The sequence below is a fragment of the Dama dama genome, chromosome 29 (genome assembly GCF_033118175.1).
Source record: "Dama dama isolate Ldn47 chromosome 29, ASM3311817v1, whole genome shotgun sequence".
NCBI lineage: Eukaryota > Metazoa > Chordata > Mammalia > Artiodactyla > Cervidae > Dama > Dama dama.
In genome coordinates, this window is record NC_083709.1 from 16,647,689 (window position 1) to 16,667,980 (window position 20,292).

The 20,292-nt window shown below is 35.8% G+C and overlaps 1 protein-coding gene across 1 annotated transcript in view; it reads right to left on the reverse strand.

Annotated features, from left to right (window-relative positions):
* GLRA3 (glycine receptor alpha 3) overlaps window positions 1-20,054 on the reverse strand; it is a 175,780-nt gene extending 155,726 nt beyond the window's left edge. Inside the window, exon 1 of the mRNA XM_061132544.1 lies at window positions 19,984-20,054. Within this exon, the coding sequence (XP_060988527.1) occupies window positions 19,984-20,054 (71 nt within the window). The remainder of the gene's footprint in view (window positions 1-19,983) is intronic.
* Window positions 20,055-20,292: the final 238 nt, after the last annotated feature.

Sequence of the window (20,292 nt, forward strand, 5' to 3'; positions counted from 1 at the left end):
CTCTTTGAAATTGTCTTCTCTTCTGCATATATACACTACTATATGGGCTTCCCTGATGGGTCAGTGGGTAAATAATCTGCCTGCAATGCAGGAGACTTGCAGAAGACCCAGGTTCAATCCCTGAGTCAGGAAGATACCTTAGAGTAGGAAACGGCAACCCATTCCAGTGTTCTTGCCTAGGAAAATCCCACAGACAGAGGAGCCTGGCAGGCTACAGTCCATGGGGTTACAAAGAGTCAGACATGACTGAGTGACTAAGCATACACATATAAAAAACAAACAACTAATAAAAACCTACTGTATAGGACAGGGAATTCTACTCAATACACTGCCATGGGTCATATTTAAAAAGAATGCATATATACATGTATATGTACAACTGATTCACTCTGTTGTACACCTAAAACTAACCCAACATTGTAAATCAACTACACTCCAATAAAAATTCATTTAAAAAAAGAAAAAGTCTTCCTTTCTCACATACTCTCTCTTCCCTTCTCACATATTCTCTCTTCCCTGTTTCTGCTTTACTTTTCTCCATAAAATATATTGTGAGCTAAAATTACTATTTATTCCCTCTTAATTTGATGTTTTCCTCTATTAGAAGATAACATCATAAGAGCAGGGATTTTTGCTTACTTACTACTGTATCCCCAAATCCTGGAGCATTGATTGGCAAATAGGAGATATTATATAATTTTTTTGGAATAAATGAATAAATAGTACTTGAACTATGTCATAAGATGGATAAACTATTTATATATATATATAATCAAGAAGATTTGGAACTCAGTAAGCTTTCAATAAATCATATAATGTGTTATTATTTTCACAGACATTAGGTCTTCAAGAGAGCAGTTCAAGTAAGGATATGTTTTCCCATTGATGCTATCTGATAAAGTCAGTGATTCAGCTCTTTCAACTTTACTGTAGCTCCAGAGAGCAATAAAAGCACCCTTTATTTGATTTAGAATATTGCTGTCTCTTTGGGAAGTAGAGCACATAGAGCCTTTGTCCAGATGCTACTTTATATATTCTTTCAAAAAAAAAATATCTTCCTTGAAAAGATCAGGAGCAAGCTACAGCAAAAACTTCTGAAGATTATAGTTCATGCTCTTATTCCCTTTAAATACTCTTGGTAAATCATTTTTTTTAACCTGAGAACAAAGTTGTGAAGTGGGCATTTACAATAATTAGGTTTAAAAATTATAAACTTAAATCTTTAGTTTTATACACATATATAATTACACTAATCACTGTAGGCATAAGTGTTTCAGTAAAAGTACACTGAATTTCCCAAATACCAACAAAAGCAAGTTTTTAGGAATCTAAGAATATATCAACAAAAAAATTTCAAAAATTTTATAGAAGAGTAAAATGAGCAGGTTGCCAAGACAAGACAAAGAAGAGGATTTGTTCTTGTATATTTTATTTAATATGTAACATATAAATATATGTATGTAAACAGACAATAAAGGAACACATAAGTAATGATTAGAGATTGCTCTAAGTTCTCAGGTGAAAATATCCAGGATGACAAAACAAAATAAATGAGAGCAGCCATGCTGGATGGCATGGTTGATGAAGACTTTCTAAGAGATTGAAATGTGAGCTGAGTGGGAGCAAAGGCAAGGATGTCTCAGGCAGAGGTAACAGGTTCAGACCACCAATGCAGCAACAACCAACCACATATTATTGGCAAAAATAACAAATTTGATCTATTTCATAGCATGAATATAAACTACTTTCAGATGGTTAAAGCTCTAAGTGTAAGTATGTAAATAATGAAATGTATATTTTTAAATAGTTTAAGAGCAAGCATGTGTATTTATTCCCTCTTTCTTGTAATATTTTTAAAAATAACACCAAATATACCAAAAGAGGTATAAACTTTAATTAAAAGACAACAGGAATGAGATGTCAGCAAGTAAGAGATTCCTACAAGTTCTACAAGATGAGAAACGAGGAACAAATAGAGAGATAGATGGAGAGACAGAGGTGAGGGAGAATTTTCAGAAATAGATAAAAACATATATTTTCAAAGTGAATGAGCCCACTGAGTCCAAATAGAGAATTATGGTAGACCTATTATTGAAAAATTGCCAAACATTAAGATTTAAGAGAAGATCCCAAAGGAATTTGAAAGAAAAAGGAAAACACAAAAGAATGGCAAATGGGCATTTGTATATGCTACCAGACAACAAGAAAAAGCCAGCAAAGTTCTTGCTGTTCAGCTCTCTGTCCCATTTGATTTTTAATCCATATGCAAATTATACTTTGAAAAAAAGATTATAGTAAAGGATTTTAAAAATACAAGAATTTATTTATAACTTGTCATGGACAAGGCAAGATAAAAAAGGAAGGCTGATGCATTTAGTACCTACACTTACTCTTTGTCTTTGTTAGATGCTGAAAAATGTACAATATGCCTAGCATTGTTTGGAGGCTTTGAATTCAGCAAAAACCAAAACAAACCAAAATCCTTTATTTCCATGCTTTTATATTTCAGCAGACTGGGACACAATTAACAAAAACTATTACAAAGTAGTAAATTCTTTGCTATTTTGAAAGGAAGGAAAATTTAGAGCAAAGCAAAAGATAAACAGAAGTGACAGGACTTGGGGGACCTGTGAACACTTTACATAGAGTTGTTAGGGTAAGCTTCACTGAGGAAGGGTCATTTTATCTAGGTGTTGAAGGAGGTCACAGAGGTGGCCACCTGAAGCAAAGTATCTATTCCAGGTAGAGAGAGCAACCAGTGCAAAGGTCTAAGCCAGGGACACACTTGATGTATTCACAGAACCAAAAGGGACCAAAATCAAGTTAGAAGGGGGGGATAATAGAGAGAAATCAGATCAGAGGATTAAATGGAACAACAAACCACTTGTGAACATATGAGTCTTTATAAGCTAATTGCTTTTACTCTGAGTGAAATGGAAGTTGTTAAAGCAATGTGTAGGCACCTGGAATGGCTTGCCTTTCATTTGTGAAGAATCACCATGACTGATCTATTAAATCAGACTAGAGTGGGGCCCAGATGTTTGGCAGAGATCAGTTAGATCATAGCCAGAGTTCAGGTGATGGTGGCTCAGACAGAGTTGTCATATTGGAGGTGATGGAAATTGGTCATATTTTGATGTATTTTGAGGCTTGAGGTAAGATGATTTTCTAAGAGATTAAAGAGAGTAGTCAAGGAGAAGTTCATATTTTTGGCCTACACAACTGAAGAAATTTGATGAACTGAAATGGGGGAAACGGTGAGTGAAGCAAGTTTACAGCAAGACTTCAGAGACTGATTTTGTACGTGTGCAGTTTGAGATGTCCATATGATATCCTAGATATTGAGTATGCAGTTAGTTGATTGGGTCCAAAGACTGGGAAAGGACATCTTTTTTTTATTGTTTGGAAAGTACTATAGACAAATATTTGATATTTGAAGCCTTGTGACTAGAGGAGGTGACCAAAGAAGTAAGTACAAAGGGAAAGAGAAGAGATGGGGAAGGAGAGAAGAAAACAGCAAAGCTGTTTAAATGCAGTCTATACAATACATTGAAAGGCAGCATAAGCAGTCATTGTAAGAGGGAACTTTATGGTGTGTATTTAAATTACTGACACATCTTCCTTATGACCCACCACTATCTGATGTACCATTGTTGGCATCAATAAAAATTTAAGATCACCTAGATAGCTATCAATGTGTTTTTTCTTAAATCTCTAATGTAATCCTACTTTAGATTTGTATAGCAGTAAGCAAAATAATGTTCAAGCTGGTTTTAGAAAAGGCAGAGGAACCAGAGATCAAATCGCCAACATCCGCTGGATCATCAAAAAAGTAAGAGAGTTCCAGAAAAACATCTATTTCTGCTTTATTGACTATGCCAAAGCCTTTGACTGTATGGATCACAATAAACTGTGGAAAATTCTGAAGGAGATGGGAATACCAGACCACCTGACCTGCCTCTTGAGAAACCTATATGCAGGTCAGGAAGCAACAGTTAGAACTAGACATGGAACAACAGACTGGTTCCAAATAGGAAAAGGAGTACGTCAAGCCTGTATATTGTTACCCTGCTTCTTTAACTTATATGCATCATGAGAAATGCTGGGCTGGAAGAAGCACAAGCTAGAATCAAGACTGCTGGGAGAAATATCAATAACCTCACATATACAGATGGCACCACCCTTATGGCAGAAAGTGAAGAGGAACTAAAGAGTCTCTTAATGAAAGTGAAAGAGGAGAGTAAAAAAGTTGGCTTAAAGCTCAACATTCAGAAAACTAAGATCATGGCATCCGGTCCCATCACTTCATGGCAAATAGATGGAGAAACAGTGGAAACAGTGGCTGACTAATTTTTTGGGCTCCAAAATCACTGCAGATGGTGATTGCAGCCATGGAATTAAAAGACGCTTACCCCTTGGAAGGAAAGTTATGACCAACATAGAGAGCATATTAAAAAGCAGAGACATTACTTTGCCAACAAAGGTCCGTCTAGTCAAGGCTATGGTTTTTCCAGTAGTCATGTATGGATGTGAGACTTGGACGGTGAAGAAAGCTGAGCGCCGAAGAATTGATGCTTTTGAACTGTGGTGTTGGAGAAGACTCTTGAGAGTCCCTTGGACTGCAAGGAGATCCAACCAGTCCATCCTGAAGGAGGTAAGTCCTGGGTGTTCATTGGAAGGACTGATGCTGAAGCTGAAACTCCAATACTTTGGCCACCTCATGCGAAGAGTTGACTCATCGTAAAAGACCCTGATGCTGGGAGGGATTGGGGGCAGGAGGAAAAGGGGACAACAGAGGATGAGATAGCTGGATGGCATCACAGACTCGATGGACATGAGTTTGAGTAAACTCCAGGAGTTGGTAATGGACAGGGAGGCCTGGCGTGCTGCAATTCATGGGGTTGCAAAGAGTCAGACACGACTGAGTGACTGAACTGAACTAAAGCAAAATAAGGCTATTGTACATTTTCTGAAGTATTAAGTGTTTAAAGAAATATCATTGAGTGAAACAAATAGCAAGTACAAAATGATAGTTATTATTAAATATAACTCTTGAGATCCAAGAGACTTCAAATTAGCATCCTCTCCTCCACTCCTCAAAATACCAAACAACTCAAGAAATTTTTTTCAAAAAGATAAAAAAATTTGGGATCAAACTGATGTTACAAAGATGACTTGGGGGAAATTATCTGATATCTGAAGACACACTGGCTTCCTAATGTTGAATTGAAAATGATACCTCCGTGCCCCACCTCATTCAAAGCCCCACATAAAAAGGACAAAGATGGGCCCCAGGCTACACTTGCCCAGATTTTCCTTCCAAACTCCTCAAATAGAAGACTAAGTTTTCTCTTCTAGGGTAGAATAAAGAAGAGGATGGTAAAAGGTCAAAACAAATTCTCAATGGGACCTCTCACTCCCTGAAGGAAAACACATGAAGTGGGCAAACTGTATACTTCCTCTAATCAAAACTTTTTTCTTTAAAAAATGTAAAAATCACTCTGTGTTTCTTTATGTGCACATACATTTATATAAATATATGGAATATGATCTTGGAAAAAAAGCACGCCAAATCATTTCAGTCATTCATCTAAGGAAAGGACTAAGAGCAGTGGTGAAGAAAGTGGGGGAGGGTGTTGATCTACCTGAAATATTTGAATTTTCATACCAAAAACACAATCATGTATTACTTAAGTAAAATGGATTCACATAAACCCCTGGAAACTGATTTTAACTAAGTGTCTATAATGATTAAATTCATAATTATAAATACAGATGGGTGGGTTTTGAACATCAATTGCTAGCTACAGCAGTTGCATACTTTAGCATTTCAAAAAAACACTAGTTACACTCTGAAGTCCAATGACAAAGTTCAATGGAAAATATGTTAGCAATATCACCTTTTCTTTGTCAAATCAGTGAAATACCACTTGATTTCTTCAAGCCAATCATGAATTTCAAAAATAATGTTGACCCTCTCTTGCTTCTGGGAATGGGTATTCTTTCTTTTCACTCTGACTTATCCTAAAAAAAAGTCCTCCTTTAGCCTGATTCTAAACCCTAATCTCTACAAATGATCTTCTGAAACTCTCTTATTTAAATTGTGTCCACTCACCACACACACACAAACACACACACACCAGGAGGCATAAATTACTTCACCACCTCTAAATATTATTTTTTGCAACTGAAAAATGACCAGGGATTTTTATCTGACTCTGGAGTACGGTGTACTCTTGGACAATAAAGCCAATAAAAACACTGAGTCATCAACAAAATCAAAATTAGAAAGGTAAAATCTTCTTGGAAGAACAGACTTAATTTTCCTTCAGTCAGGAAACACTCAGGGCACCCTAGGAGTTTCAGTGGTAATCCTTCAAAACCAAGAATGTGCCCCAATCACATGTTTGTCTTAAAGAATTTTATTAGTTCTTTTGCTTAAATGCCAGGTCCTCCACATTGCCTTTATTAGCTTAACTGAGTGGGAACTGGTCTCTTCTACACTGGATTCTTACAGGCCATCTGTTCTTATCAATCACCCGTTTCCATTGTGGACACCTAACACTTTCATGCCATGATCTCCTCTGCTAGCTGGAAACTTTGGGTAATGAAGCAGAGACTGGATCCCATTACTCATCATCTCACTGGAACTAAATCAACAAATAGCACTAATATACAACTTCACTGGCTTCCCTGGTGGCTCAGTGGTAAAGAATTTGCCTGCCAATGCAGAAGACGCAGGTTACATCCCTGGGTCAGGAAGATCCCGTGGAGAAGGAAATGGTAACAACTCCAGTATTCTGGCCTGGGAAATCCCATGGACACAGGAGCCTGACGGGCTGCAGTCCATGAGGTCGTGAAACAGTTGATACAACTTAGCAACTAAACAACAACAGCTCAATTTGATAAAGTGTGAGTATTCTGAAATTCAATCCAAGAGTATATTGTTTCTTCTATTCCAAATATACCTCAACCAGTTTAACTTGTCCAAACATCACTGCGTGTGGTTTTTTGTTTTTTTATTATTTATTAACAGATTTTTTTTTCCATTTATTTTTGTTAGTTGGAGGCTAATTACTTTACAATATTGTAGTGGTTTTTGCCATACATAGACATGAATCAGCCATGGATTTACATGTGTTCCCCATCCTGAAGTGTGTGGTTTCGGAACTAGTGATGATTAAGAAGTAATTACATCAAACCAATGTGCAGGGAATGTTAAGAACTGTATTTCTCTTCTGAATCTTATTTGACAAAACACTTCTTAGACCTTTAAAATGTGCATAAAACTTGTTTTATAAACATTCTGTAAATTTCATTTTAGTCTATGTCGACTGTACCCAAAATTTCATAAAAATATCGTAAAAATAAGGGGGTAAAAGCACTGTAATCCCACCAGCCAGAAGTGAGTGATACAGAAATCATCCTTTTACTTGAGATATTTAACTGAGTTATACTTACAAAAGAAGTGATACAGCAGAAATAGTACTGCTTGACTTTGAACTGATCGTGCTTGCATCAATGAATGCTTACTAATAAAATGTGTTTTTATAAATCCCCAAATCAACCAGATTGAGGGCATAAAAGAATGATATTTTAAAGCACCAATCTCTGGGTCTCTGAATCTGAAAAGATGTATACACAGAATATTAAAACAGAGCCAATTTGTTAATGTGGTGTATTACATTGATTGATTTGCGGATATTAAAGAATCCTTGCATTCCTGGGATAAAGCCCACTTGGTCATGGTGTATGATTTTTTTAATATGTTGTTGGATTCTGTTTGCTAGAATTTTGTTAAGGATTTTTGCATCTATGTTCATCAGTGATATTGGCCTGTAGTTTTCTTTTTTTGTGGCATCTTTGTCTGGTTTTGGAATTAGGGTGATGGTGGCCTCATAGAATGAGTTTGGAAGCTTACCTTCTTCTGCAATTTTCTGGAAGAGTTTGAGTAAGATAGGTGTTAGCTCTTCTCTAAATTTTTGGTAGAATTCAGCTGTGAAGCCATCTGGTCCTGGGCTTTTGTTTGCTGGAAGATTTTTGATGACAGTTTCGATTTCCTTGCTTGTGATGGGTCTGTTAAGATCTTCTATTTCTTCCTGGTTCAGTTTTGGAAAGTTATACTTTTCTAAGAATTTGTCCATTTCATCCAAGTTGTCCATTTTATTGGCATAGAGCTGCTGGTAGTAGTCTCTTATGATCCTTTGTATTTCAGTGTTGTCTGTTGTGATCTCTCCATTTTCATTTCTAATTTTGTTAATTTGGTTTTTCTCTCTTTGTTTCTTAATGAGTCTTGCTAATGGTTTGTCAATTTTGTTTATTTTTTCAAAAAACCAGCTTTTAGCTTTGTTGATTTTTGCTATGGTCTCTTTAGTTTCTTTTGCATTTATTTCTGCCCTGATTTTTAAGATTTCTTTCCTTCTGCTAACTCTGGGGTTCTTCATTTCTTCCTTCTCTAATTGCTTTAGGTGTAGAGTTAGGTTATTTAATTGGTTTTTTTCCTGTTTCTTGATGTAAGCCTGTAATGCTATGAACCTTCCCCTTAGCACTGCTTTTACAGTGTCCCATAGGTTTTGGGTTGTTGTGTTTTCATTTTCATTCATTTCTACATACAGATGGCTAACAAACACATGAAAAGATGCTCAACATCACTCATTATTAGAGAAATGCAAATCAAAACCACAATGAGGTACCATTACACGGCAGTCAGGATGGCTGCTATCCAAAAGTCTACAAGCAATAAATGCTGGAGAGGATGTGGAGAAAAGGGAACCCTCTTACACTGTTGGTGGGAATGCAAACTAGTACAGCCGCTATGGAAAACAGTGTGGAGATTCCTTAAAAAACTGGACATAGAACTGCCATATGACCCAGCAATCCCACTTCTGGGCATACACACCGAGGAAACCAGATCTGAAAGAGACACGTGCACCCCAATGTTCATCGCAGCACTGTTTATAATAGCCAGGACATGGAAGCAACCTAGATGCCCATCAGCAGATGAATGGATAAGGAAGCTGTGGTACATATACACCATGGAATATTACTCAGCCATTAAAAAGAATTCATTTGAACCAGTCCTAATGAGATGGATGAAGCTGGAGCCCATTATACAGAGTGAAGTAAGCCAGAAAGATAAAGAACATTACAGCATACTGACACATGTATATGGAATTTAGAAAGGTGATAACGATAACCCTATATGCAGAACAGAAAAAGAGACACAGAAATACAGAACAGACTTTTGAACTTTGTGGGAGAATGTGAGGGTGGGATATTTCAAAAGAACAGCATGTATACTATCTATGGTGAAACAGATCACCAGCCCAGGAGGGATGCACGAGACAAGTGCTCCGGCCTGGTGCACTGGGAAGACCCGGAGGAATCGGGTGGAGAGGGAGGTGGGAGGGGGGATCGGGATTGGGAATACATGTAAATCCATGGCTGATTCATATCAATGTATGACAAAACCCACTGGAAAAAAATAATAATAATAATAAAAAAAAATTAAAAATAAAATAAAAATAAAAAATCTTTTTAAAATGGTTAAAAAAATAAATAAATAAATAAAACAGAGCCATACTCAGGTGTCTTCCATAATAATATTGAACCAGCAGAGCACTGACTTATTCAGGTTATGGTAGCTTTTTCCTTTTGTGTGACGACAAATGTTTATGTTAATGTCACCTTTCAGTGGAATGTGTTCTGACTTAAGCATATCTGAGTTACTGGACATTTTTTTTCTGTGGTGACGGAAGCCCTACATTTACCTGATTGTTACATTCCTTTAAGGATAGAGAAATAATGCAGAATGAAGGGAATCAACAATAAAGCAAAAAGGAGTTTATAATTGGAAGTGGTAAGGAAAGGTAAACATAGTGGTGAGTATGTTGTTCAATTCCCTCTAGTGAAAATGAGACTATATATGAAGGTTTTATTGGATTATATTTTTTTCAAAATTAAGAGAGGGTGTACACCCATGGCTGATTCATGTCAATGTATGGCAAAAACTACTACAATATTGTAAAGTAATTAGCCTCCAATTAAAATAAATTAATTAATTTTAAAAATTAAGAGAGGGAAGATCTTAGCAAGATACAATCAGTGATTGTAACCTTAAATCGGTTAGTTACCTTAAATCAATTAGTTATATCAATTAGTTAAAGCTAATATTCAGCTAATACTCAGCCCTCATCTCCAGTCTTTCTTCCCCTTTACATCAATCATTTTGGGCAAGACATTTACAGTTTCCTGGGAAACAAAAAGATCATAAAAGCTTCTGGATTATAGACATTATTTCCTCTTCCTATAAGAATATATGTTTTCCTTTAATCAAGCATAAAAAAATCCCCAGAGATAATGCCTCATAGGAAAAGACTACCTATTCTCAAGATGCAAAAGAAAAGGGTCAGAGATGTGGGTGTATACACCTACACTGTGTGCATGTATAGATCTCTGAGAAGAGCAGAAAGTTTGAAAGTGGGTCTCATTCTTAGATTTTTTTTTATGAAACTGTTAATAAAAACTTTTACTGTGATTTTAACAATGAGTCATATTTTACCTTTTAAAGAAGGGTATGATCTTTTCTACCGTAGGAGAACATAAATCACTGTACTCCTTTGGAAAAATAAGCAGTTCATTTGAATTAGCTGATGTGGTTCCTATCTCTGGCTTTGCCACCTAAATGAGCGAGGCCTGAATAAAGATCATGTCCTAAGTGGATAATGCATATATATGGAATCTAGGATGGTACTGACGACGAATCTGCTCACAGAGCAGCAATGGAGATGCAGACATAGAGAACAGACTTATGGAGAGGGTGAGATGAATGAAGAGTAGCATGGAAGCCTATACACTAGTATATGTAAACAGACAGCCAATGGGAATTAGCTGTAGACTCAGGGAACTCACACTGGGGTACTGTAATAACCTAGAGTGATGGGAATGGGTGGGAGCTTGGAGGGAGACTCAAGAGGGAGGGGACATATGTACACCTATAGTTAATGCATGTTGATGTCTGACAGAAATCAAACCAATATTGTAAGCCCATCATCAATCAATTAAAAAAATAAAGATCGCATCCTAGAATTCGTTCTGCTCTTCTGCAGGGTGAAGGGGGCTTCTGCTGTAGCAGGCTGGACCAACCCTTCTAGGAGAGCTGGGAGCACAGCCTGCCTTGTAGCAGAAGTAACATGGACTTGGTTCTATTCTATGCTTTGTAACTGCTAACTCAGCCTAAACCTGTCTGCTTTGTTGTTCATCTTTATCCCAGACTAATGACCTTGTCTCCCACTTCAAAGAGAGAACTGAGTGCTCAGCCGCTGAATTACAAAATCTCAGTTCCCATCTCTACTCCTGTCACATTCTGCATCTAGTCCCAGAGAAAGACTTACACGCTTCTGGCTCAAAAGCTACCCTTCAACTACTGCTTCGAAAACTCTTTCTTTTCATCTCATCAGTGACATTGCCTCTTCTCTTCTGAACCTTCTTGTGTCTTTCTATCCTAATCTACTGACTTCTTTCTCCAAGATGTAAGCAAGCTCAAATTCCCTTTCACTGTAAACACAAAATTAAACAAACAAATCAGGAACTATCAATCTCACTGTGTCCACTGTTACTTTCCCTTGTTATAGCCTCTTGGGATATAAGGATTACACTATTGATACTATGTATAAAAGAAGTAACTAATAAGAACATACTGTGTAATACAGGAACTCTACTTAATGTACTGCAGTGACCTGAATGGGAAGGAAGTCCAAAAGGGAAGAGCTATGTGTGTACACATGGCTGATGCATTTTGCTGTACAGCAGAAATTTACAACAATGTAAATTTACAACAATGTAAATTTACAACAATGTAAAGTCACTCTACTCCAATAAAAATTAATTTTTAAAAGGGAATCTTTTTTCCTATCTTTTTCTTTAACTCACCTCTCATATTATGATAACACATTTGCACATGTGCTTTTGTACATAGAGTGCTCTTGAAAAGGTGACTAATAATCTTCTACACTTCTTTTTGTTTCTATGGCATTTGATATTGTATTACTGATTATTCTTTTATTTCCAAACAGATTCTAGGGTGAAAAATTTTATTCTTCTTACATATAAAGCACAGATCTATCTCTATGTATTTGTATCTATATACCACACATGAGTAAATATATAATACACAGCGATATTATAATTTCATGCAGTCAATTAGAAAGTCTAAAAATATCTCTCAAAAAGCTCTTTAGGAGTCAATGATGGGAAAAAAAGTTTGAGAAATAATGCATTATACAATAGAAATTTCAATTTCTCTTGGTGATAAGGAGAAGTAAATCCATTATTTTTTCACTAGGTGCTGACAATTTTTATCTGTTTTACAACTTCTTCTCAGAGCAGGTAATGTCTTACAAGGCATCTTATTTGATTTTATATCCTTTATGGTGTCTAAAGCACAAGATTCCCTTCTCATTCCAAGTAATAACACAGATTTAAATAAAATTCAAATCTAAAATTATAGATAAAGAGAGGCGACAGATGCGTCATCTCGGTATTTATTTGTTGTTTGTGGAGCTCTACTCCATGCATGACATTGAGTTAAATATTATGGCAGTAAAACAAGACCAAAAACAACCCAATCCTCATGGGACTAACAATTAAGAGGGAGAGACAAGACCTGCATGAAAACCTAAAACATACACATGAAGGTGATGTGCGCATGCACACACACACACCCACAATGGTTTATTATAGAGAGGTGAGATTCTGTTGCTCCAAGCACATTGCACTCTTCCTGGAATGTAATAATTACTGAATAGATGTTTATAATGTTACAAAGAGATTCTAGAGCTACAGGCACTCTAGACCTGGAGCATATAAGCTTCATGCAAGGAGCAACCACATGGAAAAGGCTATTGACTCAAAACATGCCTCAAATAGAAAACACACTCTCCATGGGTCATTTTCAGTAAAGAGGCAAACATTAAAAAAAGAAGAAGAAGAAATACACAAACAAATATTGGCAGGAAGGGGAAACCACAGGTGGCAAGAGAAAGTTTCCTATGGCCAGGAGAAAATAAAATTACATTTTGTTTTTTATTTATTATTAAAATGGCTTGATAAATATTTTCCTTTTCAGGTAAAGAGGACCTTATTGTTGGAAATTTAAATGTTCACAGGATGACTACCCATTGTAGATATTTTTGAGAGATTTTCAAATTTAGCAAGGATATTGGATGAACTAGTTGTCTCTGATGTTAGCCCAACCATCCTATATTGGCAATGTTTGTAAAATAGGATCAGAAATATGAGTTTATCATTCCTAATTGGTTATTTTTGTCTGTATGCAAATTTTGCATGAACTCCTAGGAATTCTTCATCATTTGCATTAGAACTTATTCCATGCAATAAACTATGTCAGAGGATGTTGATAGCATTTCCATTTTATGATATTCTTAATTGTACTACTGAGGTTATGGCCTCTGTGTATTAAGTTGTCTGAGAGGTAACTGGTAATACTTCCTTCTAAAAACATCTCTAGTATGGAGATTCTGAATTTCAGGAAAGCTTTATAGTGAGGCTGCTTATTAACTATTTTACTATTGTTTCCTCTTCTGCCAACATCTAAGGATTTCAAACTTTATTTCCTAAAGTGTGTGTGGCTGCCTTGCAGTTGTTAGAACAGCTTTTCTGTGGCTGAACAGCTCATTCTATTCACACACTTTCTGCTTGTTACCAAACAGTTGGTCCTGTCTTAGAATGCCTGCCTTCACTCCAGAACCACTTCTCAGAAGGTGACTCACTTGTTTCTCTACTTGATGTATTTTCCTAAAAAAACAAAACTATAGCTTTCTTCTAGTGGAGAAAGACAAACCATCCATGTTTCAACATGGACACTTGCATGCACAGGAGTTCATTTTCAATAAGTACAGTTAATCCAAGTATAAGGATAACAGAAGAGTTTTAGAGCAGAGTTTAAGAGACAGGTTTGCTGGGAAAATCAAAGAGGCTCCATGTTATATACTTCATGAAGTAAAGAAAAGTTAAAGATGCATCTTCACCAAAATAATCCCTTTAAATATCCCCTCGGGAAACTTAAGTGGGTAAAATATACCATCCATGATTGTGGACTAGTTTATGAGATTAGTTGAAATTAGAGCATTGATTCCCTGGTGGCTCAGACAGTGAAGAATTCTGCCTGCAATGTAGGAGACCTGGGTTCAATCCCTGGGTCAGGAAAACCTCCTGCAGAAGGGAATGGCTACCACTCCAGTATTCTTACCTGGAGAATCTTCCCTGGACAGAGGACCCTGGAGGGCTACAGAACATGGGGTCACAAAGGGTCGGATATGACTGAGTAAATAACATACCTACAGAGCATTTGAAGGCTCTATAGAAAAGTGATAGATATACGCTATTGATAAAAGAAAGTCCTTGAGATCGACAGCATAAAATTATGATAAATCTGTTACTTTGTCACTTGTTTATGACCAGTTCCACCACCACAGTTTAGCTCAGAACTCTCTCTGAGTACTTCTCTGTGCCTGCTCTAAATGTTCTGCCTTCATTTCAGATAAATATTTTTTCTGTTTTTTTTTTCTTTTCTGCACACACTGTGATCACCTTTGTAACAGTTTAGCTGTTCAATCTACAGTTCAGGCAGGGTCTCTACATTCTCAGCTGACAGCAAAATACAACAGATCTACTGCTAGCATCTCAGACTCAAAACACCCCAAACCAAGTTCACTGGCATCCTTTCTTCCAACAACCCAAATCCTCTACCTGACAGTCTTTTTTTCGAGAGATCATATTTTGATGATAAATTCAAACATGATCTCCAAATTCTAAAACAAGCAGACTGTCATTATCTTCTAGTAGTCTTGTCATTGTTGTCTGTCTACATATTATAGTTTTTACTATTCCTGATGGTTATGAGCAATCTTCTGATTAATTGTAATTTTGAGGTAAACGCTACCTCTGAGAGAGAAGGATTTGTAGAGCTTTTTTGAGCCAAGTTACAAGACCATTCCTATAATGATAACTATTCAGTTATAATTAAATTATTTGCTTCTAAATTTTATCCATATTCCATTATGAAAGGAAACTGCAACTCCTCCACCTTTCAGCAGGTTTATTATTGTAGTGAGCTCTATATTTGTTGCTTGCTGCTGCTGCTAAGTCGCTTCAGTTGTGTCTGACTCTGTGCGACCCCATAGACGGCAGCCCACTAGGCTCCTCTGTCCCTGGGATTCTCCAGCAAGGAGTGGGTTGCCATTTCCTTCTCCAATGCATGAAAGTGAAAAGTGAAAGTGAAGTTGCTCTGTCGTGCCAGACTCTTAGTGACCCCATGGACTGCAGCCTACCAGGCTCTGTCCACGGGATTTTCCAGGCAAGAGTACTGGAGTGGGGTGCCATCGCCTTCTCTGATAGTTGTTGCTAACAGATATGAAATTAAACAATGAACTGGAGATATTTCAACTGAATTTGGCCATCACCATTCCCTCAGCATTCTATAGGATTGTATCATAGGAATGATTTTACGTTCCTATACATTTCCTAATGATAGGAAATGAAATAGAAAATAGAATATTTTCTTTATATCTCACTTCTGCCCATTGAAAAAGCGTCTTATAAGATCCAGCGCAAGTACTAATTCTCTGGAGAACTTCCCTGTTTCACAATCCCTAAAACATTGCCACTTCTGTTGTTGTTTTGTCACTTGGACATTTGTATTTTCTTTCCTTCTAGGCTCTAAGTTTCACTATGAAAAAGGTGATAATTTCTCAATCACCCATGGCCAAACCTGTACCTAGCACAAACATGTGTGCACAGAATATGGTGAAATATCTTGCTGAATTGCTTAACATTACACATTAAACACATGCTTGGTGATTGACTGGCCTCAGTATATCAAGGGATCAAGGAAGAGAAAAATTATATACAGGAGAAAATATTTTTATTTCCTGTTTCCTGAATCGGCAGGGCAAACTGCTTGAGGCATTGACTGAAGAACTGGGCCATGAGCCTTCTATACTTAGGAAAATGTATGAGTATTTATAGAAACAAAGGAAAGAAGCATATATTATGTTTACTGTATAGAATCCTGCTACAGTACCTACATACAAGAAATTATCATAATAGAAGAATAAATAATAGTACTTTGTTCCTTAAAGTACATTTTTCTTCAAAGTCTTACATAAGAAAATAGACCCAACATTAAAAAGAATTTTCCCCATCTTCCAAAACATACCAAAAGGAAAAAAACAAGACATTCTAGGCCAAAATGTTTTTCCTAGACTTTGAAGTCAATCAAGAAAATATTTTATTTGTGATTATCATAAACCCTGAAATTCATACATTCAGTTTTTGACACAATGTACCATAATTTATCCAAATAGCAAGTCTATGTTGCTATCAAACTATCAAGATGAAAAACAAAATTGCATGTTGTGAAAATAATTAATTTAGATGGAATACTTTTGGCACTTTTCTTGCTTTTGGAAATTGCTCTGCAAGCTCTTCATAACCATCACTTATTTACATTTCAAAGAAAGCTGAACACTGGCGTTTTGTTCTTTATTTCACTAGGATGAGAACTAGAATCCAAAGGCCAAAGAAAATTTTTTTTCAAAAACAGCAATATCTGAGCAAAGGGTGAAAATTTTAAAAACTTCACTACTAGGAAATTTAGATTTCTTATGTCTGTTTCTGACTTGTATTTATTAAAAGAATTATCCTCTTTAATAAGTCCCTTTTAAACACTGTTTCTAATAACCTGGTGTATTCTGATAATGAATACTCCTAATTGTACTATAGTAGTAAATATTTTTGTTCTGCTGTTTGCTTTAATAAAACTAATTTACTAAAATGTATAAATTATGCCAAAGTAAAAACTTCAATCTCATCTGTGGGTTTGCAATAATAGTCTAAGAAAGTGCTATAAATGTTTATAATAATACTTCACTGATAAAAATTTTTTACTAATAATAGCAATAAGAAGTTTCATATATTACTAACAGAAAAGTAACTAGGTACAACTATGTCAGAAAACTTGCAGTATCTACTAAAGCTAGACATACTCATATCCATCCAATATTACAGCAATTCTTTGCCCAGTGAAACTCTTGGACCCAACTCACATGGTCCCCAAAATGCACGTATTCACAGATATTCACCAAAAAAGGCAAGCTCAAGGAGGGTCATAGCAGCACTAACCAAAAACTTTTTTAAAATACCCAAATATTCCTCAGTAGGACAAGGGATAAATTGTTATGTCTTCATATAATGGAATATGCTGGGCTGGGCTTAGTAAATCCGTCGTGTCCGACTATTTGCAGCCCCATGGACTGTAGCCCACCAGGATCCCATGAGGATTCTTCAGGCAAGAATACTGGAGTGGGTTGCCATGCCCTCCTCCAGGGGATCTTCCTCATCCAGGATCGCACCCAGGTCTCCTGCATTGCAGGCAGATTCTTTAAAACCATTTGAGCCACCAGGGAAGACCCAGAATACTGGGGTGGGTAGCCTATTTCTTCTTCAGGGGATCTTCCCTACCCAGGAACTGAACCAGAGTCTCCTGCATTGCAGGTGAATTCTTCACCAGTTGAGCTACCAGGGAACCCCCCACATAATGGAATACCATATAGAGATGAAAATAAGTTATTGCTACATGCTACAACATAACTAAAACACATACAATTCATAAAATAAAGCAGACCCAAATAAGTATTTATAGAAAGTTCAAGAGCAGGAAAAAATGTTATTGTTGCATAAGTCAGGATAGAGATTATCTTCAGGCAAAGTAATGCTTAGGAAGGGATATGGTGGTAAGAGGGAGCAGGGTGAATGCTTCTGTGATACTGAGAATTCTGCTTCTTGACCCAGGGTCTCCTTACATGGGGGCATTACGTTTGTGCCACTTTACATGGAACGTGGCTATTTTTGTACTTTTCTGTGTGTATTTATAATTTCAGTTAAAAAAAATTTAAACTAAACCTATAAAAAAAAATACTTCTACTAGTATGCCATTTAATTATAACTATCTACGGTTTCTGGTTGTTGTTCTTACTTCCAAATTTCCCTGGAAATAGTATTTTTAAATTAAAAAGATACATTTGTGAACTTAAAACAATACTTGTTTGAATTTATCTTTCCTTTACATGTTTTCCTTTTTTGCTCAATACCTCACACATAGGCTCACTGAGCAAAGAGTTTCTGTAAAGAAACTGTATTTTATAAGCTATTTCCAGTAGAGGGAGCTTCATTTTCAAAAGGAAATTTCTATAGGAAATTTTCCTTCAAGGACCATCACTGAAAAATTAAAATATTTTATTTTTTTATGTATGATTAAAAATTCTTCAGAGTGATGAGCTACCTTTATCTAAGAGAAAAAAGAAAATTTTTATTTGACTTGTGAAAGAAAAAGAAAATGATGAAGAATATATGTATTGCACAAATTTCTATACTGGATATATCTTTTTTGAGTGATTACATTTCTGAACTTTTCATAAGAAGGATTTTAAACTAAATTATTTAATATTAATTAACATGAATTCTTTCTAAGAATATATTATAGCAAACACCATGGTGATTTTTTATTATACAAATTTGACCTCATCGATCAAAATATTTTAGTTGTCAACATTAAACTTCCTAAATCTAAGTATCAACTAAGCTCTTCTGATTTCTTTGAGAAAATAAGTATGCATATTATCATCTAAGATACTAACAGATAATTATAATAAAATAATCAACTTATGACATGAATTTTGCACTTTTCCATAAAATTTACTTAAATGTAAAAGCTCTACATTCTTTTCTTTTATCACTACATATGAAATTTGTACCAGTTGTAAAGTTACAAAAATTTATTATGTTAAAATATTTTTCACTGAAAACATTCTGATTTACAATGGTTCAACCCTTTACTTCAGGAAAAATCAGTAATTTCAGAAATATAGTAGCCTTCACAATTAGTTCCTGGTTACTAAAGGTAGTTTTTATGAGATATGCTATATTTTTCAAGGTGCCTAAAGATGAAAAATTGACATAGCAACCCAGAGAGAATATTTACATACATCAAATGGAAATCATTATACACATAACTTAGTACTCAAATTTTTGATTTCAATCTTTTTGAAAAGCTTGTGAATCATAAAATGGAAATTTTAAAGTAATTATAATAGTAAAATAAAGTTTGCATTGGCTTATATATTGTTTCATTGAGAATGGGGTTAAATTAACTGATCTTGTGCTTAGCGTGTCTTCTCTTTTAATTAAAAAGAAAAACAAGGAAAAAGAGCCTACCAAATGTGACTGGAGATGATAAGAAAACAGCACGTCATAGAACAATTTTACTGTTCAATAGGCTTCTTATTACTTTCTACAAAATGATTTTTCTTGGCATAGAACATATCTAATGATTTATTTATCACTTTGCTTCCATGAACTAAGTTCTTTAGAAAACAGTACTTTCAAGGCCTTTATTATTTTATTCATTTAAAATTAACCTCTGGATAGATAAATAATATTCAGAATTTCTCTGATCACTAAATGCTTATGTTCTAGATATTTTTTTTTCTTCTAAAATGTAAGTAATGTCCCACTTCTAATTACTAAATGTTTTTTAACTTTCAAAACAAGGGTAACACCCAGAATTTATAATTCACTTAGGAAAAAAGAAACTATAAATGCAATTTGAGAAGGAAAATCCTAGGCTTTAGAAATATTTTTTTTCCTAGGGTAACCTCAGTTGCAAATAACAGAAGATGCCAGTTAATAAAATACATTAATTAGTGAAAATAAAGCAAAGTTACATATTTTAGAGGTCTCAAGAGACAAACTGCTAGATAGAAAACAGATTGCTTTATAGAAAACAATACTATTTAGGGGACACTTTCAACAAGTCAACCTCGAGTTGCATTCTTAGTTACATCAATGACAAGTGGTTGTAAGGCTTAAATGAGTTCTCCAACTGTTACATACAAGTGGACTCACCTGAGTAGCAGTGCTGCTTCCCAGAAGTAAAATCCCGAAACTAAAGTCCGAAAGTGTCTCACGTAGGCCATGATACGGAGGGATATATTCACGACTCTGCAATGAGTCTTATCCAAGGCATGGGGAAGCCGTGAATGAGCCGGGAATGAGAGTGTGCTGCCTGAGTCCGTGTCGTGTTGGCAGAGACCAACGACTGGAAAGCTTCAGCACCTGAGACAGCTCCCCGCGGTCCAAGGAGACCCTCTCTTTCAAACTCTTGAAATTCCCTTTCGACACCTTCTCTGAGCATTGAGCTGCGGCGAGATTCAC